The sequence below is a fragment of the Patagioenas fasciata genome, chromosome 9 (assembly GCF_037038585.1).
Source record: "Patagioenas fasciata isolate bPatFas1 chromosome 9, bPatFas1.hap1, whole genome shotgun sequence".
In the NCBI taxonomy this organism is placed as follows: domain Eukaryota; kingdom Metazoa; phylum Chordata; class Aves; order Columbiformes; family Columbidae; genus Patagioenas; species Patagioenas fasciata.
The window spans coordinates 30,205,542-30,229,785 of NC_092528.1; the positions used below are offsets into that span (position 1 = coordinate 30,205,542).

The 24,244-nt window shown below is 49.4% G+C and overlaps 2 protein-coding genes across 5 annotated transcripts in view; one reads left to right on the forward strand and one right to left on the reverse strand.

The window, feature by feature from the left end:
* RSRC1 (arginine and serine rich coiled-coil 1) overlaps window positions 1–9,459 on the reverse strand; it is a 126,328-nt gene extending 116,869 nt beyond the window's left edge. For 2 of the 4 annotated variants that reach the window (XM_071812754.1, XM_065845031.2), the window contains exons 1-2: window positions 9,131–9,235; window positions 1,820–2,008 (exon numbers count right to left, since the gene is read on the reverse strand). In XM_071812754.1, coding sequence (XP_071668855.1) covers window positions 1,820–2,001 — 182 coding nt within the window. In that variant the 5' untranslated portion in view covers window positions 2,002–2,008; window positions 9,131–9,235. Of the gene's footprint in view, window positions 1–1,819; window positions 2,009–9,130; window positions 9,236–9,440 lie in introns of those variants that run through there. The other 2 variants (XM_071812753.1, XM_065845032.2) reach the window with 2 other exon arrangements.
* A 1,322-nt stretch (window positions 9,460–10,781) lies between these two features.
* On the forward strand, window positions 10,782–17,541 carry SHOX2 (SHOX homeobox 2). Its single transcript, XM_065844924.2, has 5 exons — window positions 10,782–11,362; window positions 12,684–12,892; window positions 15,185–15,242; window positions 15,336–15,424; window positions 15,516–17,541. The coding sequence occupies exons 1-5, from the start codon at window positions 11,095–11,097 to the stop codon at window positions 15,765–15,767; spliced, it is 876 nt and encodes a 291-aa protein (XP_065700996.1). The 5' UTR covers window positions 10,782–11,094; the 3' UTR covers window positions 15,768–17,541.
* Window positions 17,542–24,244: the final 6,703 nt, after the last annotated feature.

Sequence of the window (24,244 nt, forward strand, 5' to 3'; positions counted from 1 at the left end):
TTAAACTACTATTAGTAATCAAATAATCAGTATTAATTTATTCCATTTGAGCCTGGAAATATTCTCCCGAGTTCAGCCAGGAGCCACAGTTCTACTTCCCTTCCCCCCCATCCTCCCCATTTCATTTATTCAAATAATAAATTCCTATACGGACAGGAGAAAGGCAGAAGAACACATACGAAATATATAAATTGAAGCAACCAATGCAAGGCCTCCCAAGTCTCAATCTTTTGTAAAACTTCCTCTCTCTCTCCATCTCCCTAACAGCTAAATAATAACTACAATCCTTATGGGAACCTCCATATTTTGGGGGCTTTGTTTGTTTGAGTAATATTAAAATATAACACCACATGGGCACGTTTTTGTAATTCAGGATGTGGTTGATGTGATATCTGTGTATCTAACACAAGGAAAAAGGTGCTGTGTTACGTACTAGTAACGCTGCAGGAGTCCAAACCGGGAAGGATATATAGGTTAACTAGCAAGGAAGAGGTTTTCATCTCAAAAAGGAATGTAATGTCCCTGCTGAACAAAGATGAAGAATAATAATCTTAGAGACTCCTGGTTTTGATTCTTACAGGTCAGGGATAAATCCAGCAGGACCTCAGCGGGTAACAGTGACTTAACCACCAGGAGCAAACACCTTAAACTAAGGGCAAAGCAAAGGTGCCAGATCCTAAAAGCAGACACCTTCCCCTTTTCTGGATTCAACTGAAGTCAACTGGTCTTGGTCCAGACTCTAATCTCCCTCGGAGCTCTGGTTTTATCTGCGAGATAGCCATGCCTGCACCGGCCTAACGAGATTCAGAGAGCCGCGTGGCAGCGGCAGATTGTTGGCATCGCCGCCCACGTCATCTCCCCGCGTCCCCTGAGGGCTGCATGCAGATGCTAAGCAGGAACAGAAGAAAGGGGAAATGGAAATTAAAAAACCACAAGAAACCCCCCAAAACCAGCCAACTTGTCTCTCAAAGGCACTCTCCTCTGCCAGCTAAAGGTTTGTCAGGAGCACTTGCTAATATATTTATAGGGCAGCCAGAAACCAGGAGTATTTTCCAGCTCCAGTTATTACTAAATCGACCATCACCGGTTCAGTTTGGCTCCAAGATCACCGCAAGCCGGACCCAGACACAACCATGGGATCTGCTAAGGTCAGGTACTGAAAGAGGCCTCTGATGAAGGAAATCTGATGTTGGGTCAAGAAAAATTGGGTAGATCTAGATAGATATAGCCACACAATCTGTGTTCTGCACACCTGGCTGACTACTGTGTGCTGTACACATTAAAAAGCAAGAATAATGGTGAAAAACGGTTGTTGCGGCAAATTTATAGACCTACCGTAAAATCACCTCGAGTCTTTCTGTTGAGAAAATCTAACCTGTGGTCTGGAAAGACCTACTTGGTTTATTATAACAGAAAAAGTAACACAGAATAGTCTGTAAGTAGTTGAGTGAAACTGCTTTTCCAACTGGTATTACTATATGAACCATTCTATTTCCAAAAAGACATTAGAAATTCATTATTTAGAAGGAATAGAAAGGAAAAGTTATTTTGGTTGGTTGGGTTTTGTTTGTTTTAATTAGGAGTTACCTGTGGATCTGCATACACACTGGTTCTGGATTCTGAGAGGGGGGGAAGGTGGTTTGGGTTTGGTGGTGGTTTGGGGTTTTTTGTCTTTAAATATAAGTGAAAATATTGCCATATTTTCCAAGCTTCAGAGCCAACCTTGCTATAAAATTCCAACCTAAAACCGACTACACGTAACACGAAAGAGCCCGATTTGTAAGCAACTGCAGCGGACAGTAAATTACTGCAAATGCACCTTTTTTCATAAGAATGAGAACGAGACTGGAGATCTCGAGAGCGCGACCTTGATTTCCTCCCGGCCTTTTTGCGGCTGTAGGTCCTGCTGCCCGAGGAGCTGCTGGAAGACGAACGCCTGCGGTGCTTCTTCTTCCTCCTGCTTCTGCTCTCGTCTTCCGTGTCCGAGGAGTGGCGGCCCATCGCTAACCTACGGAAAAACAACAGCGTAAACTGTGACCAAGTCTTGGATCTACATTACATTGTTATAATGCATACAAGTCACGTTGGCACATATATAAATAAACATATGGTTGTACCCTTTAAAAAGTCACCATGTGAGTAGATTTGGTTTGCACGCAATTAAAAAAATAATAAAAATGAAGATTTAAATATAAGGCATCAACAAATTGATGCTACCAAGTGACTTGAAATTGACATTGTCAGCAAATCTGAATCAATTTGTGGTATGAAATTATTGTTCTAGACTTTCACAAAAGATTCTACAACCATTTAAACACACACAAATGTACAGATCAAATCATTTACATGCCAGAACATATTTTAACTTATTTTTTACATTTTTGCCTTAAATATTTATTTTTCAGCAATTTGGGGAGTGATGTATAAAATACTTCTAATATCTGATATTTCACTTAAAGATGCTATGCAGTCAGTAGTGCAGCATCTTTAATATTTCATTTACTATTATAAATGAAGATCCATAGTAATTACACAATCAACAGAACACAGTCTACTGATTTCAGTTACTGATGTGCCTCATTTCATGTGTTTTTATATTGTGCAATTAAAATAATGTAATTTCTTGTCCTACTTGCTATAATTAAAAGTGTGTATTGAGAAAATAAATATCTAGAAAGTTATTTTAATATCAATTTAAACTAGAGTTGGGTTGATTTTGGTTCTCGGTTTACATCCACTCCATTTTAAATTCCTTTATTCCAAAACCAGGTCTATAAATATTAAACTTCAGAAATGTTTCTGTATTGCCAATGGGTTCACACTTTGATATCAGGTTTGAAACAAATGGGCCATTCACTTAACTCTTGCAAAGACTATTATCTTCATTTGGAACCCCAAGAGATTACTTTCATTGCTTCACAATTAGAGAATTGTTGCATTTCTCCAGTTTTCAGGCTGAAAAATGTTCATAATGTTTTAAAGCTATTTTTTCTGTCCCAGCAGTACCAGCTCAGTCCACCCAGGACTTCAAGACCCCCAGTCACACTGGTTCAGCCCTTCTGCCCAGAACAGACTGGGATTTCAAGGCTCCTTGGCTGCTGCTGCACTGGGAAAATGGGAGCTCTTCAGTCCTTAACATCCATCCCAACAGCCAGATCCAGGATACATTTTACGATAGAATCACAGAATCATTCAGGTTGGAGGAGACCCTCAAGATCATCGAGTGCAACCCCTGGCACTGCCCCATGTCCTGAGAACCTCCTGTCCGTCTGTCCACCCCTCCAGGGATGGTGACTCCAGCACTGCCCTGGGCAGCCTGTTCCAATGCCCCACAGCCCTTTGGGGAAGAAATTGTTCCTAAATCCAACCTCAACCTCCCCTGGCGCAACTTGAGGCCGTTTCCTCTGCTCCTGGCGCTTGTTCCTGGGGAGCAGAGCCCGACCCCCCTGGCTCCAAGCTCCTTTCAGGCAGTTCAGAGATCAGAAGGTCTCCCCTCAGCTCCTGTTCTCCAGCTGAACCCCCCAGGTCCCTCAGCCGCTCCCATCACACTTGTGCTCTAGTTCAGTACTTCCATATTTACATTCACAAAAGGTTTACAAGTCTCAACTACGTTAGGCCCTTTGGTCAAAATCCATGATTGAGCAAAAATCACACATTTAGTTCCACAGCCACTGATATTTTCACCCTGAAGTTCCCAGGAGAGCTAAAACTGGTTTGCACACAATCATCCTTGCTACAGTCCCACACTGATCTATCTAAACTCCCAAACAGGTGTGGGATTTGCAAAGTCAGCAAATTGTGAGCGAGTTTCCCAAAGGAGCCTTTCAGGTGGCTACACTCAAAATACAATAAGCATCCAGATGATGCTGCGCTGGACAGAATTTGAAGACTATGTCAGAGATGCAGGTTTGCTCATCAAATTAAGATCTGCTACTCCCATGCTGGTAAAGCTCATCCTAAGGATGAGCCGGGTGAGGAAACTACAGCACATACAGGCAAGAGTCAACGGGACATTCTCCCAGAAACCGCCAAATTCTGGAGAGTTTCCATATTTTATCCAATCATTGTTTAACACAAAATACAAGACAGTCATGTAAGCACCTGGATTTTCTTTGACATTCACTTACTGCCACAATCAAATAAGCTGCTACATAAACTCACGTTCGAATGTCCGCAGATGGCAATCAGCTCTTCTGCCCACAAATCAGTCACAGCTGATCTGTGCGGCAGTAAATCCTCTGTATACACATTTCACTTCCCAACAGTTTGTTTTCAACACTTTAGAATGGGTCCTTCAGCTAACAAGCTAAACAAAGCATTTTAAATATCCAACTTAACCAGCAAAACTCCGTGCAACTAAACCGGAAGCATTTTAGGTGAACTGCTATGCAGGAGGATTTATGTTTTAAATGAAGTTATTTCTACCATCTTTCTAAAATTATTCCACACACTGTCTTGAAAAAGAGGCAGGCAGTGCTTTACAGACTCTCATCTCATTTAAAGGACTATGACTTTAATTTACGGTTCTGTAGAGGAATGCCAATTTATATCAACACGCCGTCTTGCGCAGTCATTCTGTTTTCCCCTTGTAGTACCTCGGAGCTCTGTAAATCTTACTAACAGTTATTGAACAGTAAAATAAAGCTCTTCAAATATACACTGACTGAACAATCTTCAAATGAACATGAGCCTGAATCTCAAGCTTAAAATAAGCTGAATTGCTCAGAAAGATGAAACTACAAGACACAGATTTCAAGTTAAAGGCACACAGACCATAGTTCATGACAGCAAGATTAATGAAAAAGACCAGAGAAACAAAGAGTACGAAAGGCATTTCTGCCGAGATATTCACCACTCGATGTGGGTATCATTATGAGCCAGAGCATTACACTTCAGCATACATATCGTCTGTTGTTTAACTTCCTTTTTTTGCCTTTTTTCCCCGGTTTGGACAAATAACTGGATTGAGCAGCATATAGAACTAGCGAAACACGCTACGTCCATCTCAATTTTGTGGCATCAGGATCAAAGAAGAACCGCATGCCACGGCCCTTCGCCGTGCCAGGACAAGCCCCAGATCATCCACACACACCTGAGGCTCGGGGGAGCTACAGGACAAAGGCCCAGGGGTGACCATGCCCTGCAAATTCTAGAGCTTCCACTGGAAAGAGGTTGCCAGGAGCAGACTGGTGATGCTGGAGCAAATTGTACAGCCAAGTCCTAGCAGCTGTCTCCTTCAGGGATGTCTTGAACATACACAGGCAATCGATAAACTTGCCTGACAACTGCTTATCTCCCACCAGGGTTCTTAGACCATCCCTTCAGTCCACGACACACGTTTTCCTGCAAATATACCTCTTATAAACATAGTACTCGAGAGCAGTCAGTTACCAAGACCTACAACAGGTTAATGTTCTCCCTGCCTACTGCCCACTCCCTCCATAATCCAGAACAGAGGAGGGAAAAGGCATCACCAGCACTGATTGATCGCACCAGCTAAATCCCGACATGCAGAAGAGTCCTTCTGGTGGGTCAGCAGTGGTCCACGTGCCACTACCACCAACAGGAATGACTAACGGTGCCTACAGACCACAGAGGAGAACTGAGATCACTCAGGAAACTTTAATTAGAAAAACAATGAGGGAAGAAAGAAAAGGCAAACAGAACAAAAATAAGACTCATTACACAGCATCATATGCCGAATCTCATGGGGTTTTCCTACCTGGCTGTTTCCAAACAACGTCTGTAGATCCACCGCTAAGACTTGTACCAGACAGTTAAAGGAGTGATGTAAGAAATCTCCCCTATAGCCAGGGAGGATCCTGTTGTTAAGGCTCTGTACTTCTACTTCTCAGGCAAACTAAGTCATGTGTATTTGCAACAGGCGATGCGCTCCTGCCAGTATCTACAAAGATACAGCTCTCAGTGCCTGATGAGACACAAGAGGCTTTTATCCTGACTATGGAGCAATACCAGGAGGAGCAGAGGAGGATGGAAAGGCACATTAACAAGCACCAACACCAAATGAAGAGATTCAGATGAACTTAGAACCCCAGTCACATCGCAGGCATTTGCGGGGAGAGTCTCCTGAGCAGCACATGGGTGAGGCTTGTTCCATCAGCCAGCCCCAACCTTCCCCCTGTGCGGTTCTCATCCTCTCCTGGCATACTCCCTCACCCGCTCCTGAATTCAGATCAAACTACTAAGTCAAACAGCAAAGGAACACTTAGAATCCCAAAGATGCTGCCTCAAGGCACAAGGACCCACAGCAGCTACATGGAAACTCAGGCTGAAGCCTGAACTGGAACACAACATCATCAAATTCATCAGCTGCTCAAGCGTTTTTGAAGGCTCTACAGTGAATGTCTGTGAACTGGAACATCTTGAAGGCTTGCAATCAGTGTGAAAGGGAACAGCTTTTCAACAGAACGACTAGCAGCTGGAGCTGATCAATCTTAAGCCCCCATTCTGGAGCACAAGTGTGCTGGGGTATCTAAAAGACAGGTCTCCAGGCCTTTGGTTTTTTAAGTTACTTTTCATTTAAGTCTTGTTTCTGAAAACTGGTGCTGCAACACTTTGATTGAAACGAAAACAAAGCCTATACTCCCATACGTGCATTTTGCCAATAGAAACATCAACATCAAAAATGTCAAACCAATGATTTACATTGGGCAAAGTTACAAACAGTGCCATCAAGCTCACCTGCAAAGAGCAAAGTAACCTCTCACCCTGCGTTTCAAAATGTAAAGATAAATGGCATAGGAAACAAACAGACCTCTCTAGAAAAATCTATTCAAAGAGAGTAAGGTACACTTTAAAATGGAGTAAGCAGCATACACTTATTGATCTGACTCTATTCAATCTTTTTGCATAGATGTTAGAATTATTTCAAGTGTCTAATACATATTTTCAAACAAGAGTTTCAAATTATTAGAGTATTTGCTGTAGGCTGAAAGAAAATACTATCATTTGGGTGTTTTTAATTAGAGGCTGTTGTCCAGCAAGCATTATTGCAGTAGGCAGTTAAACAATATAATACTTGGTTATCATCATTAGCCAGAAGGGATGAAGACCAAATAACCTCCACACTTGTTCAGCACAAAATCCAAACTACTCATGTTTGTTAGTTACTAAGAGACTTTGATTATAACTGACTTGCAATAATCACTCACCACCTGCGCTGTTTATGTGGCACCTCTACAAACGAGATCCTGAAATACGGCGGGTGTACTTGTGAGTTCAGCAGCCTGAACTGTTGTTGATTTTACATAGTTATCCTGTGGTGTCTCTTTCCCTTAGCCAAATTTCCAGATCACTACAGGAGGAACATGTGAATGGCATCTACCGAGGCAGCTCCCTTAATGGGGCACCTCAGGAGAAAGCCCAGAGATCAAAGAACCACAGGAATTTGGTTGCTTTCTTACAAGCTGTCCCATAGGAACCAGGCACAGACACCAAACATACCCCAACACAGTCTTCTGGTGACTGAAAGGACGTCCTCTTGGACAATTAAATCAACATTATTTTTCAAAATCATTCATTTTGTACTTGAAGAAAGTTTGCCTTGATTCAAAAGAATGAATGGACAATTTATAATAACAACATTGGTTAAGTGAGCTTCAAATATTTAGATTTCAAAGTTAAATGTGGGAAAAACCAGGCTCAAGGAGACAGCACCTGCCCAGGGTCATTCAGGACACCAACAGCAAAGCGCACACTTAAAGCGAGGCCTAAGACCCTTGTACAGTGCTCACCTGCTAAAAGCCGCCCTCCACCAGCCATCTTTTGCCCAATAATTCTTAATCCTATAAGCTGGCCTTCCACTACATAACTACGTTTTCCATACAATGAGAATTACAAACATTCCTATTTTTGATCAGCCCAAGCAGGTTCACTAAGGGTATTAATTAATCAGCATTTGCTCCAAATAACCAGCTTTCAGAACAAGCTTACAGACCAACTAAGTTTATCAGAACTTCATGATGCAGCTTTTAGTATTTCTTTTAAATCAAGCTGTAAACATTTCTCATCCATAAGGTAAAGGATCCCTCTGAACCGCTTAAAATTGCATGTTTGAAATTTGTCTCAGATCATTACAACAGCTAAACTGTTCAAAAAAATGAAAATACCAAAAATGACTGCTGCTAGAAAATGCACAGCAGAAGAACCCAAATCGCACACCTTCTTTACCCACACTTTCACAGGCAGAGAAAACAGAATAGAATCGTTTCAGTTGGAAGAGACCCATGAGATCATCGAGTCCAACCGTTTATCACCCCTGGCACTGCCCCATGTCCTGAGAACCTCCTGTCCGTCTGTCCAACCCTCCAGGGATGGTGACTCCAGCACTGCCCTGGGCAGCCTGTTCCAATGCCCCACAGCCCTTTGGGGAAGAAATTGTTCCCTAGATCCAACCTCAACCTCCCCTGGTGCAACTTAAGACCGTTTCCTCTGCTCCTGGTGCTCGTTCCTCGGGACAAAAAGGCAGCAAGAGCTGGGAAAGAAAGACGCTACACGAATACTTTCCCTTTATCATCCTATGAACTGACACCCAAAGGGGTGCCAGGGACAGTCACACCCGCCCCACACACTCCGTGCTCCCCGCTCCCATCAGCTGGGCTCTCCTGACACACAGACTTGAAAGAGCCTGGGAAGGCACCAGTTCCCAGGGCTCCGGGCCAGTTCCCACCGGAGTCAGGACAAACACCCCCGGGCTGGGCTGAGGACAAAGAGCCCCGTACTGGGCCGGTCTCTGGTGCCGCTCCTCCGGGAAACCGACACGTTTGGGATCCTCACCGCGCCCCCCCCCCCTCCACGACACTCCTCAGCCGGTCCCCACAACCCCCGGAAAGCCGAGCCCAGCACCGGCGGAAGCCCCGGGAGAGGGAACGACCCGCAGCGTTTCCCCTGGAGCCGCAAGGCCCGGCCAGGCCGCAGCGGTGCGGCCCCGGCGTTGCCATGGCAACAGCGGGCAGGCCCGGCCCGCACCCCGGGCCCGCCGCGGGCCTTGGGGGACAGCAGGCCGCAGGGCACGCCCGGCCCTCGCGGTGGCAGCCCGCGGTGGCAGCCCGCGGCACCCTGCCCTGTCCCTGCCGGGGGTGGGCTCGCCGCGGAGCCCCTCCCACGTTACCTGAGCGGCGGAGCGGCCGGGCCGGGTGGCAGGAGCGCAGGTGCCGCTGGGCCGCGGCCGCCGGTTTGAGCTCAGCGCCTTCCTGGGCGGCGGGCAGGCAGCAGCGAGCCAGCGCCGAGCTCATCGAGGCGGCCAGGCAGCGCCGCCGAGCGCTGAGAAATCGATGCGGCGCGCTGGCCGCCCCGGCGGGGCGAGTTCCCCACGCGTGACGGGCAGCGAGGGGCGAGTGGGCCCGTGGTCCCGCTGCCCACAGACGGCTGCCGCAGCCCACGGCGCGCTGTTCGCGCCGGTGACACCCGTGAAGACTTACCGGCACGCCGCCGTGGCGCACTGCGGTCCGCCTCCCCCACAGGTGACGGGCTCCGCGGCGGCGGAGGACGCGGGGACAGCGGGTTTCTCGTTTCATCCAAAAGTGATTAAAGAGGGTCAGTGTTTCCTGGCACTGACACCACCCCCGCCCCGTGGCTGAAGGGGCAGCGCTCCCCCCGCGGCCGGGACGCTCCGTTACCCGGTACCCACGCCGCGGGGGGAGCACGTCCAGGACCGAGCCCCGCCGAACCGGCCCGAGCCCCACCGAACCGATCCGAATCCCAGCGAATCGGGCCGAGCTCAGGCTCCGCCGGACAACGGCGAGAAGCGCAACGAAACGATTTAACCCCTACGCTTAATTCTGGCTTTTGACGAATTTGGTCAGTTTAACGCGAGTTTCCGGGCACACGCTCCCAGCCATGGGAACTGCGGAGTGTTAAGAGAAACGAAACACGAAGATGCAAAAGCCGCTGACGATCATATTTCCATTCGGCAGTCGGTCTGTTCCCGTCGGGAACCCGGCGTCCGATCCCCCCGGTACCGAAAATGCCACCCGTGGCGAAGCGGGGACAAGCGGGGCCGGTTCACCGGCGGCTCGACCCGCTTTACTGCCTCAAACGGAGTAAAAACAGTAAATCGTTTCCTATCGCGGCTGAGGCGTGTGTAATTGGATCTGAAGAAACGCTAATTCCACCCTCGATACCGTACCTGCTCGAGTAAATAAATGCTCTTTTATGTAAAGTCATCTTTCTAAAGGTCAAATGAAAAATCAATACATAAGCAAGAGTTAAACAATTTTGAATAATTTATTAGGATTCTAGCAAAGGTGTAAAAGAGCCGACTTCTGTCAACAAAAGTACTCTCTTAATGGGAATTAAGCAACAAAGGAAAAAACAATATTAGCAATAAATAGCGTAATTCGCTCTAATCTGATGCCTCAATTCACCGTATGCGAAAACGTTGAAGATACGGCCGTATTTGTCACTATCAATTAGCCGGTAATTTATTTGGTGGATTTGGGCGCCCACGGAGGAACTTTTCCGGCTCCCCGGCCGCTCTCCCGGGGCCGGTTCCACGGACAGACCCACGGCGGGGAACCGCCTCTTGCCTCTGTCCCGCGGGGGCGGCCCCGCCGAGGGGTGCGGGGGATGCGGGGCCGCCCTGACCCGCGCGGGGCGGTGCGCGGGCGCGGAGCCTGCGCGCCCCCCCCATCCTCATCCCCACCGCCTCCCGCCTTGGCCACTCCCCCGCAGCTCCGGCCCCTCTCCCGCGCCGCGCTCGCCCGGGACCTCGCGCACGGGCCCGCGCCTAATTAAATTAATTAGGGCGCAGAGTGCGGCGGGCAGCGGGCGGGCTGGCCGGCGGCTCCCTGGCCGCAGTGCCCCGCGGCGGGCGGTGCGGCCGGGCGGCGGAGAAGGGGTCCATTCAGAGCTCCGAGGGGAGGTAATTCGCCGGGAACAAGGGGCAGGCTTTGCAAAGTATAAATAGTGCCACTTCAATAGCGACGTCGCTATCAGACCCCGGGAGCCTTGCACGTCGGGCGGCACGGCTGGGCTCAGGACGGCACGGCTCGGTACGGCCTGGGGCGCCGCCGCCACCCCGCCCCGTGGATGCCCGCCCGGGGAGCCGGGGCAGCGCGCCCCTGAGCCGCGGCCATGGAGGAGCTGACGGCGTTTGTTTCCAAGTCGTTTGACCCCAAAGCGAAGGAGAAGAAGGAGCTCATCACCTACCGAGAAGTGCTGGAGAGCGGGCCCCTACGCGGAGGCGGCGGACCGCGGGAGAGCGGCGGATCGGCGGCGGAACCGGGCCGCGACGAGGCGGGCAGCCCCGCGGCGCGGGCGGGCGGCGGGCGGTCTCCGCCGCGGGAGCCCGACGCCGCCGCCGAGAGAGCGGCTGAGGCGGCCACCCCCAAGCTCAGCGACGGTAACGGCGGCATCGGGGGCTTCCCCTTCTTCCCTTCCCTTCCTTCCTCCCGTCGGGGTCGGGACGCGCGGAACGGCGGTGGGAGCGGGCGATGGCCGCGCACCGGGAGAGACGGACCCGCGGCCGCGGGTGGAAGGGGCTCGGCAGTGGCAGCGCCCGCGGGGAGGCTGCGATAGGCGTTAAGGAGCGGCTTTCCATGTTTTCCCAATTACGGGAAATATGCGGCCGGCCTCGAAGTTTATATTAAAATATTTAAACAAGTATTTAACTTGCTCATAACACGATCTGTTCCTGTTTAGCATCCCACGGGAAGCCGCGCTGCCAACGAAAGCCCGGACAGGCGGGCCCGTTCGTTCTGCCGCGGGTCTCGGCTGCGCGGACACGGTCGCGCGTGGGGCCGCGCTGCTGCCGCCCATCCCCGCTTCCGTGCCGCGGTCCCGCCGCGCTGTTTTCTTCAGAAATGCCCCGCAGTCACTCCGCACATTTTCCGTTCCGGGGAGATGGCCGCGGTGCCCGTACCGGGCCCGCCGGCCGCTCTCGGCAGCTGCGGGAAGGCAGCCGGGCGGCTCCGGTGGAAGAACCGCGCAGGATCCGCGCCCACCGGCGGGGCATGGCCCGTCCCTGTGGCTGCGCGGGGACCGGCGCTTCGCTGCCGCCCTTTTGTTCGGACCACCGTTCTTGGCGGAGCGCGGCGCGGCCGGGAGCATCCCCGGAAAGGGCTCATGAACAAATTTGTGCTAACGAGCGGGGCGCGAGGGAAGCCAACAGCCGGGGCAGGGCCGGGCGGACAGCTCCGCGGCGCGCAGGTCCCGCGGGGGTCCGCACAGGGACCTCCGCTTTCGGCCGCGCTCCGGCCTGGGGCGGGTCTCTGGCAGAAAAATTAAACAACGAAAACAAAACCCCCGGGAGAGAGCGAGCTCGGACACGGGGCGCGGAAGGGCCGCGCTGGCCGGCGGAGCGGAGCGGGGACCTGTTGCTGCGCTTCCCGCGGGTGGGCAGCGGGGCCGGAGATCTCCCGCGGGCCGGCGCGGTGCGGCCCCCCCTGGGCGGCCACCGGGCCCCGCTCCCGCCGCCAGCGGTTACCGGAGCCGAGCGGCGGGGCCCGGAACGGCAGCGGCTGAACCGGGCCTAGCGCGGCCCCGGGCGCGCAGGCCCCGCTCCCGGCTGCCCCAGCCCCGGGGGGCTCCTGCCCGGTTTGCCCGGCGGAGGGGAGCGGCGGGTCGGGGGATGAGCTCCGGTGTCCTCGCTGCCGCCACCCCGTGCAGCTCCCCCATCCCCGCCGTTCCCGTCCCGCCTGTCTGACTGCCTGTGTCGTGCCCAGTCTCCCCAGAGCTGAAGGACCGCAAGGAGGATGCGAAAGGGATGGAAGACGAAGGGCAGACGAAAATCAAGCAGAGGAGGAGCCGGACAAATTTCACCCTGGAGCAGCTGAACGAGCTGGAAAGGCTTTTCGACGAGACCCACTACCCGGACGCCTTCATGCGGGAGGAGCTGAGCCAGAGGCTGGGGCTGTCCGAGGCCAGGGTGCAGGTACCCGGGGGTGTGCAGGGTGGAGGGGGCCAGCTCGGTGAACCCCGGCCGTGCCTCGTCCCTCCGCTCCTGACACCGGCTGTCAGACAGAGCAGGGGGCTCCCCGCGCCGAATTGCACCCAGCAAATCTGCGTAATCCCCTCCCCGGGCTCTCTTGTGCTTTGGACTCTTTGCAAACCCCTTGCTCTGTCGCGTTTTGTTTAATCTCTGCTTTTATTTCATCTTTGCCTCGGCAAGAGCTACACCGGTTATTTTGTTGGCGTGGGCTGCGGTCCGGCTCCGGGCTGCTCCGGGTTTACCGGGCGGACGTACCAATTAACTTTATAGATGTAGTGACCATAAACTAAATTAGGAACTGCTATGTGCAACAAAAAAAATATTCCAGTCAGTTTCTCCTCGTAGCCCTTAAATCTTAAGGGAAGCGGTACGAAGACTGGGCGAAGTGCACAGAGCGGCTGTGTTCGGATTTATGAAATACAAGAGTCTGGGATAAAACCAGGCTATTTTAAGCGTTCTCTCGTTCCGAGTAGCCGCAGCTTCCTTTGATTTAACCTGCGCGTTTAACCTCGGGCTGCCCTCCTAAAGTTTTTCCAAATCGGTTCCCGAGCTGGTTTCCGCGAGTTTTGTCGGGATGAGATGAAGAGTGAGGAAGGATCCGGGCTGGGGAGGAAGGTGGCTCCTCAAACGAGAACAAATGTAGCTGCTCCGGTGTATTTCCGTTCTAATAATAAAAGAAGAGAAAATGATGGTCATTATTTGTTGGAACACATGGAGTAGTTTTAGGCCCCTCACATCTGCAGCTGTTGGAAAGTCTCGCTGTAACAGATACTCCCCCTCAATCTTTGTGCTCGTAGGCCACCATCTGCACCCAACTACGCGCACAATCCTTGTGGGCTTTCCCTGCATCTTGTCACGGGGTAGGGACAGAAACAGAGCGGTCATGTCGAACCGAGAAAGTCATAATAAACCGCTTTTTTCACCACCCGCAAAAAGAAAAAACAAAAATCAAAAGTCTCTTCGTTTTCCCACTTCCCCCGTTTTTCCGCCGAGGCGGCCGCCTATTTAAGCCCAGCAAATCTTAACAAAACCAAAGAAAATAAAGTTGCAGAGCTTCAACTTGGCTGCGAAAGCTGTAAAGGGAGGCGCTTCCTTCTGCTCCACAAAGAGCGCGGCCGCGGCGCATAATCCGCGCTCCCATTATGCCAGATCGCTGGGCGAATAATAACTTTCGAAGATTTACATAGATTAAACCCCATTCCCTTTACATCGTTCCGGAAAACGCTTTGCAAGAATATTTTCCCTCGCATCTGCGCTGATTTGTAAATTATGGAATACGCGTTTCCACGGGAGGCTGAGAGCGAACGTGGTTGTTTGGGCAGATTTTGCTCGGCTGAAGTAAATGACAGGGCGGGGGAAATGCGTGTTTATATTTGTCTGTGGGAGTTAAGACCTCAAAAAAGAAGATTTTTTATTTGGTTTTTGGCCGTGGGGAAAGGATTTCTTGGTGGCTGTGGCTTCGGAGATGCAGCGCGGAGGTCTTTGAACGGGAATGTTTTAGGACGCGCTCTGCCTCCTTTCCCTCCCTTCCTTCTCTAAGCGAGCAGAACTTTATCCCGGAAATTTATTTCAACGATTCTATTTCCAACACTAAAAGTATCTTTTAGTCTAAAGCTCAGCCTTTTCTGTGCAAGCAAATTAGATTATCATGATAACGCGACAATGATGCCGCTTCTGTGCTACACTCCTCTGCACAGAGGAACAGAGACATTCTAAAGTTCTTCGTGGCTTTTATGACAGTAATTACCCCCCTCCCCCAAAAAAGCGAGCCATTAGGCTCTCTGGTGCTTGATTTTTCGTGAAGATAAAGCTAATTAATATTACAGCTATTAATGAACACTATCTTCTCCAGCCTGGCGGTGCAAACATCCAAAGCCATTATCGCCAGTTGGTGTTAGATATCAGGGGGCGACTGAGGTCTTTCGGGACCCTGATGTGGAAAGACGAAACCGGGGCTTAAAAAGTAATTTCTCTGAAACGAGCGCTCTGCAAACGTCCGCTTTTTTGTGTATTTTGACTCATTTTCCCTCGCCCTTTGCGTTTGGGAGCTCGGGAGCGGGGACCCCAGCCCGTGCCGCAGCCGCCTTTCTTTGTCTGCTTTTTTTCTCCCTTATTAATTATTCTCGGTGGGTTTATTTTATTTTTTGTGTGTAGCGCTTCGCGTCCTCCTCGCGGCGGTGGCAGCGCGGCCGTGACGCCCCTGTGTGTGTCCCCCCCGCCTCTTTCTCCCCACAGGTCTGGTTCCAGAACCGAAGAGCCAAATGTCGAAAGCAAGAAAACCAACTCCACAAAGGTACTGGGAGGCGGGGGGGGGGGAGGGATGCGGAATGAGTGGGACACGCGTGGAAGCGTGGGGGGTGCTGATCGCCTGCTGCTGCTCCCGCAGGGGTGTTGATCGGCGCCGCCAGCCAGTTCGAAGCCTGTCGGGTGGCCCCGTACGTGAACGTGGGCGCGCTGAGGATGCCCTTCCAGCAGGCAAGTGGGCGGCGGGACACGGGTGGGGTGTGTGTGTGGGTGTGTGACACGCGTGGGTCGCCGCCACGCTCTCCCCCTTCTCGCCCGGCAGGTTCAGGCGCAGCTGCAGCTGGACAGCGCCGTGGCCCACGCACATCACCACCTGCACCCGCACCTGGCCCACGCACCCTACATGATGTTCCCTGCTCCCCCGTTCGGGCTCCCGCTGGCCACGCTGGCCGAGTCCGCCTCCGCCGCCTCCGTGGTGGCCGCCGCCGCCGCCGCCAAGACCACCAGCAAGAACTCCAGCATCGCCGACCTGCGCCTCAAGGCCAAGAAACACGCCGCCGCCCTGGGGCTGTGACCGCGCTTTTGAAATTCAAACAAAGCAAAAATAGGTGAAAAATTAAAAAGAATTAAAAAAAAAAAAGACGAGGGAGAGGAGAAACTGACGGGAGAGATATACTTATTTAAAGAATTAGAGGGACTAGACGCGCAGCTGGGAAGTTCACAGGTTTTGAAACTGACCTTTTTCTGCGAAGTTCACTTTAATACAAGAAATTTGATAAGAGAGGCGGGCCTCCTTTCACGTTGCATCAGATACTTGAGTTTAACAACCACGTCTGGAATAGCGACAAAAAAAAAAAAAAAAAAGAAAAAAAAAGAGAAAGACGACGACGAAGATAAATAGAAAAAAAAAAAGACACTGATTTCTCTGCGAATTTCTAATGGGAAACTGTCCGGGATTCTTCCTCCAGCAGCATTCCGGGTTGCATGTATTTGTATTTCATTGATGGAGTCCTTTGATTCACTTGCACTTCACCCTCATCTTTAGTAGGAAAAAAAAAAAAAGCAAAACAAAACAAACAAACGTGGCTGGGTTCTCTCTCTTTTAATCTTGGAGGGAAGCGGAAGGAGAGAGGGAGATCAAGCGCTACCTTTTCCACTCGCGAATCTTTGTTGGTCCGTTTGCCATCCCGCTTCTGAAATAAAAGGGAACGGAATGTGCCTCCCGTTGCTGGGGCTCTCGTGTCCTGAGGGCAAAAACGAACGGAAAGAAATGAAAAAAAGAGAGTATTTAATTCCCAACCACCACTTTACACAACGGCAAATTCCAATAAGAGGTACTGGGTACATGTAAAATATGTTGATACACACGAACAAAGTTTATTTTGGCTATAACTTGTGAATTGATAGTTGACTGTCAAACATTTGCATTTTATCTCATAAAGGTGTATCTATTCACGTAATCTTGTGATTTTTTTTTGGTATTATTATTATTATTATTTGAAAGACGTATAGCTATTTAACCTGGGGTACTTTGCAGTCGGTGATTGTTATCCCAGTTTGACATCAGACCCTCATGCTTATTGCCAAGACAGAGGGAAAGCTCTTCTACACGTACTTTGGTATGGACGGGCTTTGTATCTATTTGTTCTCCATGAAAACAAAATTATTTATATTGACCATATTTTTTCTAGTGTATTTTAAGTTATTTTAAAAAGAAAAAAAAATATGCTGTTATTTCATTACATTTGTTGTCAGTACAATATATTTTGTTTCACTCAGGTTTGCTTCACCTTTTTTAATCCATTTTCGACGTCACGAATTTCAATAAGTGCCAAGTAATGAATTTAAGACACTTTGCGACCTATTGACTGAAAAGAGTAACGTTTTAGTGGACGGTTTCACGTCACTTCTGGTACTGTTAATATTAAATCATGGGTGATATTCTTTCTTTTCTGTGTTCACGCCTTCTGTAGAGCTCGCACGTTTCTTTCTGCTCCGTAGATATCGCGACAGAGCACGACCAGGACGCTCCGCTCACCCCCGCGCATCTTCTGTCGCCACTTTTTATCGGTTTTCCTGAGTTTCGGCTTCACAAGGCTGATCGTGGCGTTTTGATTTGGCTTTCTTTTGAAGAAAAAAAAAAGAAAAAAAAATAATAGACCGGTGGAAGTTATACAGCAATTGTGTCTTTACAAGTTCTGTCAAGTTCCCTCAGGTAATAAAATCGAGGAAAGCGAAATGGCTCGAAATATTTTCCAGGGGAGGAACAAGGGGGGAATTCGCACCTCCCGCTGCCGCCCACCCTCCTCCTGCTCGCCCGGCACAGCCCGCACGGAGCCCCCGCCATGGCCGGCTCGGGGTCCCGCCTGCCGCCCGCTCCTCCGTGCCCTGCCCGCCGGGCCGCCCCGCTCCTGGCCGGGGCTCCGTGCGGAGAGGGGGCCCGGCCCGGGCGCTGGTGGGGCGGAGGTGCCCGCCATGGAGGTCCCTGTGAGGGGAAGGAGCCCGCCATAGTGATTCTTGTGGGACGAAGGTGCCCGACACGGATTTCCTTGTGAGGGGCAGGATCCCGCCATGTGGGTCCTTGTGAGGGGAAGGAGCCCGCCATAGGGGTTCTCGTGAAGGAAAGGCGCCCGCCATAGTGATCCCTATGAAGGGAAGGTGCCCACTATGGGGGTCCTCCTGAGGGGAAGGAGCCCGCCATAGCGATTCTTGTGAGGGGAAGGCGCCAGCCATGGAGATCCCTGTGAAGGGAGGGCGCCCGCCATGGAGCCACCTGTGAGGGGCAGGAGCCCGCCATGGGGGTCTTTGTGAGGGGAAGGAGCCCGCCGTGTGATCCTTCCAAAGGGAATGCGCCTGCCATGAGCGGTCCTGGGAGGAGAAGGCGCCCGGCACGGCTCCCCCGTCGCCCGGCCGCGGGTGTCCGGGCAGCGCCCGCGGGGAGGGACCCGCCCCGGCGGAGGAGCCGGCGGGCGCTGCCGAGGGACGGGGGGTGGCCGAGGCGCAGCCCCGGAGCCCCTTGGCCCCCGCCGGGCCCCTCGCTGGGGAAGCGGCGTCCTCCGGCGAGCCGTGCCCGCTCTCCGCGGGAAAGGGCTCCTCCGGAGCGGGTCCCGGCTGTCGGGCGGGGTGCGAGCCCGAGCCGTCCCCAGCGGGCGGGCAGTGTCCCCCGGAGAAAGGGAGCCCTCCCGGAGAGAGCTGCAAGAGCAACATCAGCTAATGACGGGTGGAAAATGATAGATTTTATGTGAGGTAAAACATCTTTATTCAAGCAAAACTAAGATCCTGCTAATTATAAAGTCAATAAAACTAACGGTGCTGTCTATTGATCCCCGAATTAATGAAGTTAATTAATATGTGCACAAGCAGCTAATATTGCAGTTCACATCCCAAACACAACCCCGAGTGTTCTCAACCTGCTCCAAATAAACTCGTCACGTCTTACCTGCTCTGTTTAAAACACAACTGGTTTAAATACAGTTGCCTATCAGTCCTGTGCGGGTTATTGATGTATGGAACGTAAACTGCGACGGGTACATACGATGTGAATTCCAGATCTCTACAATATACTCAGATACCGGCGTGTCTGTCTTCAAGATGATTGTAATAAAAACCATGAAAAATGGACTTTCATCATAACAGGGAAAGATGATTGGACTCTAAGAGAACTGTGTATTTTTTAACACAGCTGTGATTAAAATAAAATAGTCTTAACGGGATATTTTTGGACAGGGATACTTACATTCCTGGTTTCCTTGGACTGGAATACCTAATAAGTCTATAGGCCGACAGAAGTTGGCCAGAACTCTTCTGTTTCTATTTTATTTCTTGGAGCATCTGAACCTACATAAAACCCCATAGGTTTGACGAAATTTAATTACGGGTATTTCACGAGCCAGCCGTTGCGCACACACTATAGCTTTACATAGATAACATTTTAGCATGGGATTTACATGGAGATACACACTGGCCTTGAGAAGGGGATTTAGAGATCAAATGAATCGTGTAGGAAGGAGTAAACACTTTTTTTCTGTCCTTGTAGGGCTGATCGCCCGTTCGCAGCAGGAACTCACGCAGATTTGTATTCGGAGAAGTGGCACCATCCACATTTTGTTCGCTCCCTGCAGCGACGCGATGTGCGGTGAGCAGCCAAATGCGCCGGCATTTCCTACGGAAAACTCCAGCCTAAATCCTACCCTACATCTCAGTTCTCCGGACAAGAACTCTTCAAAGGAGAAGAAAAAGAAAGAAAGAGAGAGAAAGCAAGCACTGGCTTTGCCCAGTGCATAGAAGTGCATGAAAATGTGCTAAATGCCGTGTATAAAATTGATACGTCTCATGTAAGCTCAGCTTTATTCCAGGCAAGGCTTTTAACCAGCACATTTAAACTTGCCTTTCAGAAACGCAGCACCAGAAGAGCACTTGAGCCTCCGTGGTATCCAGCCGACCCTCATGAGCACAGCCACCCTTCGAGGGAGCTGCGGCTGAATACTCAAGGAATAAATAATGTGTTTTGTGTAACAGTACACACTGTACTAACTCCTGCCCAGTAAATATTGATACTTGTCCAATTTTGTGGCTGTTCCCTTGAATTTTCAGTTTCTCACAACTTCCGAGCCCGTTCACCGTGAAGCACCAGAGGTGAAAGTGCACCTTAGAGGTCATCTACTACATAGATTTAAACAAATTAAAGAAGCAGATCTTCATCACACTTGTATTTTTGAGATGGGCAACAAAGCTCTGTCAGGAACTGGGAAAAATCGTGCTCATTTTTTAATCTTTCCTAGATTTAAGCTGCAACTGCTGCCGGTTTAGTAAGTGTTCTCAGAAATGTGTGTTGTCACTTTACATGAGCGGCCAGTCTTGTCCCCAGATGTTCCTTAAGCGATAAATTAGTGCGAATTCAGGCAATTCTCAGAATTTTCTACACCACGAATCTTGCCAGTCTGGTTGCAGAGTACGGCTTTTCAGGTGCATTTATGCTGTTTCACCAGTTTTTACTAATTTTACTGACAAAAGCTACATTTTTAATGGAAAAAACAGCAGATCCCGTGGTCTTTCTTGGCAGGGTGATGGCACAAACCCAACCCCTGCTCAGTTCGGGGCTGGTTTGTGTTTTCACTCGCAGGTGCTGGCACAGGCCCCCAGTCGCGTTGTCCCCCACTCCGTGGGCAACATCCGGGAGCGCAGGATTTGCAGGGATCTTCAGCATCGTTCACGTGTCACGTCACCCACGTCGCACGTACCGATGCTGCTCTTTCTGTAACACGATTGAAAAAAATACGTACGCAAAGGAGATTTGCATCATGTTTTGCAAGCCTATCTACCTACCCCTCCTCTTATCTGTGTTAAACTTTTTAATACTGCAGCTCCAAAAGGTGTTTGAGGATGTTTTCCTTCATAACGAAGGTTTCAGGGCCTTCGCACATCAGACATTCTGTTCATTAAATGCTGATGTGATATCAGCAGTCTCCTTTTACACAGGGAAAAATCACCCAGGGAAAAATTCAGAGAGAGAATTCCGAAATGGGAAGGTACAAAATGTGCTCATCGCAGGCCAGTGCTCTCAACAAGGGCCGGTTTGACCTTATCACCATCCTGAAACCACTGACGATATAAACCTGTGGTTGATAAAACACAGTACCAGGGTAGGGTAATCTTTGTGAACATCTTCCTCAAGTTAATTTGGAGAAGAAAGATAACAGTTTTAATAATGCATTAAGAAAATGCAGCTGCATCACCGTTCAGGCTGACGTTCCACGTGCTACAGACCAATATCCACACTGGTGCTCCACACTTCGGTTTCCCACCATGATCCTGGGCGTGCATCTATAGGTCCTCAATGTGATCTTGGATGTCTATGATCCTGGACATGTATCTACAGGTCCTCAATGTGATCTTGGATGTCCATGATCGTGGACATGTATCTACAGGTCCTCAATGTGATCCTGGACATCCATGATCGTGGACATGTATCTACAGGTCCTCAATGTGATCTTGGATGTCCATGATCGTGGACATATATCTACAGGTCCTCAATGTGATCTTGGATGTCCATGATCGTGGACATGTATCTACAGGTCCTCAATGTGATCCTAGACATCCATGGTCCTGGACATGCATCCACAGGTCCTCAATGTGATCTTGGATGTCCATGATCGTGGACATGTATCTACAGGTCCTCAATGTGATCTTGGATGTCCATGATCGTGGACATATATCTACAGGTCCTCAATGTGATCTTGGATGTCCATGATCGTGGACATGTATCTACAGGTCCTCAATGTGATCCTAGACATCCATGGTCCTGGACATGCATCCACAGGTCCTCAATGTGATCTTGGATGTCCATGATCGTGGACATGTATCTGCAGGTCCTCAATGTGATCCTGGACATCCATGATCGTGAACATGTATCTACAGGTCCTCAATGTGATCTTGGATGTCCATGATCGTGGACATGTATCTGCAGGTCCTCAATGTGATCTTGGATGTCCATGATCCTGGACATGTATCTACAGGTCCTCAATATGATCTTGGATGTCCATGATCGTGGACATGTATCTACAGGTCCTCAATGTGATCCTGGACATCCAACATGACCCTGGACATCAATGGTTTGTGCAGCCAGGCGGCTGTGGGCTCTACCGGTAGGTGTCTGTGATTCCTCCTCTCTCTGCTGGTGTCCTGGTGTTTTGCTCTTTGAAAATGTCACCCTTGATTGTGCATGTTCTGGAAAAAGTAGTGAGCAGGTACAAGCTCATCAAGGGGTGCTTCTGTCCAGTTGACGAGCTGGACAGCAGTTGTTTACATCCAGCCCTTGGTGTTTCAAATGTTTGTCCCTATATCTTCTCTCAAGCTTTTTGGCTTCCTGGGTTTGCAGAAAGTGATTTCGTATCGCTGTGAAATGGTAAACGCTCGCAATTTTGCTCAGGACCTTATGGCTGTGGGGTCATAATGGTTTCGTAGTTCTTGCGCTCTGCAAAACTCAACTATTTTAATTCTCCAGTCATCTGCTTTTGACTCGCACCCTCACCGCCACCGTCACACGCTCCAGCAAGATGTTAACATGCTCCGCACACTCTGTAACGGGGGAAACATTTCGTCACTCCAATGTTACGTGGCCACTGCCGCCTTATTCCTCTAAGAAGAGTTTAGACCTACTATTTTCTTTTCCTTCCAGGAGGGGAACACGTCCCACCGGTCACCGATGACGAGAACACCAGACGCAGCTTAGACAAGACGGTGGAGTTAACCCATGTTTGAACAGCTCACATGAGAAAGAGTGCTTGAAAAAGAAGAATTGGCCACATTATTAGGAAGCATCTGAATTTTGGTTGCAACCAGAAAGAGACACAGCATCTTTTCTTGCAGGACATTAGAGTGCAGTGACTAAAACAGTGTTTCTGGTGAGAGCGATGGCTCCTCTCGGCGTGTAGGAGGATCGCAGAGGGGACTGCGCACCAAGACGGCAGCGTGCACACTGCTCCTATTAACATCAACACACTTACAAACCTCTTAGTTGTCCTTTGAGTAAATATTTGAGCAGCGGAAACTTGGCCAGCACTTACTAAGGCAGATAATCTGCTGGAAATTAAGATTCTGCCTGTAGCCCCTTACAAAATAGCTGTGAATACTCAGAGCATTTTTTATGCCATTCCTTTACTTATGTGTACACATTATTTATTATGCAGCTTCTCTTTTATGAAATATTTAGATTTGGAAGTGTTTTGACATGTGGTAATCTTTAGGATGAAGGTAAACATATTCTTTTTTAAAGAAAATGTAAATAAAGTATTCCCCCAAAATATCTCTGAGAGGTTAACTGTAGGACAATGGGAACCACATGTAGATGCCCCTGCTGTCCCTGCGCAGGAACATTCAGATGGATTTCCATTGACTATTTGACTGCAGCAGAAATTCCGCTTGGGTGAAGACCACAGTACCGAATCAGTAAGAAAAAGAAAACAATAGGCTAACGAATTAGCTGCATTCGATACATTTTAAATATCTGGTTTAGATTATCGTCATTACTTGAACGGCCATTAATTTAAAGAAATACCATGGCTGCAACAATCGTCCATACTACGGAAAGGAATGCTAACTGATCCATACGCTTCCTGGTAATTTTTTAGGTAATTTTTCACCTTGTCCAGTGCCTGCAGGTGGGATTTTGGTTATTCTTACATTGCTGCAGCTGCAAGGCTGTGGGAGAGGGTTCCCCAATAGGATCTGTTGGATTTGAAGAGCAGATTCGTACCTGGTGTAAGCAGCGGTGGCTCTGTCCTGGGCTCGCTGCCGCAGGAGAGGATCTGACCCTTGGTGGTTCTGGTCCTTGTTTTGCGCAGCTGAAAAGCAGCTTCATAATACGAAGCAGATGACAATTTTTACATATGTGATCGGTTCGGTTGCACAAATAGTTTACAATATTTCCCTACCTAGGTAAAGGATTTTGTGTGAATTTCAAAAGTAATTTAACCATAGTAATATTGCTAAAGGAAAGAGAAACCTTCGCGATTCGTAAATTACTCGATGTTCAGATGTAATTAGTTTAGATTAATTTCTAATGGGCTCATTTTGCTTGTAATCAAGAACTTATTTTCATGGGCTGGGGAAATGCCTGCGAATTTTCTCTCTGAGCTTTCTTTCCTAACATCTGCACTGAGACTCCTCAGCTAAACAATGGAAGGGCAGGATTTACAGAGTGTCAGCTCGCTGCTCTGTTCCTGGAGAAAGATGAATTAAGCCTTCTGTTATAAATGGAACATATATACTTCAAAACAAATGTTATTAGCCAAGCAATGTCCAAGGTCAGGCTAAGTTATATATGATGTATTCCTATGAGTAATTTATTTTTACGGCTATTTAAAGCGTGAATGCATTTAGAATTTTTTCAAGTTTTGCCTAAGTTTCATAAGTGCCCCACTTAGTTTTCGGAAGAATAAAAATTAACGTTAGCCAGGAATTGCATTTGTTTTTAACTGTTTCCTGTGTGCTTGTACACTTATTGCTCATTACCACAGGGAAACCTGTGGTGGTTCAGTGTTGTCAGCAGGG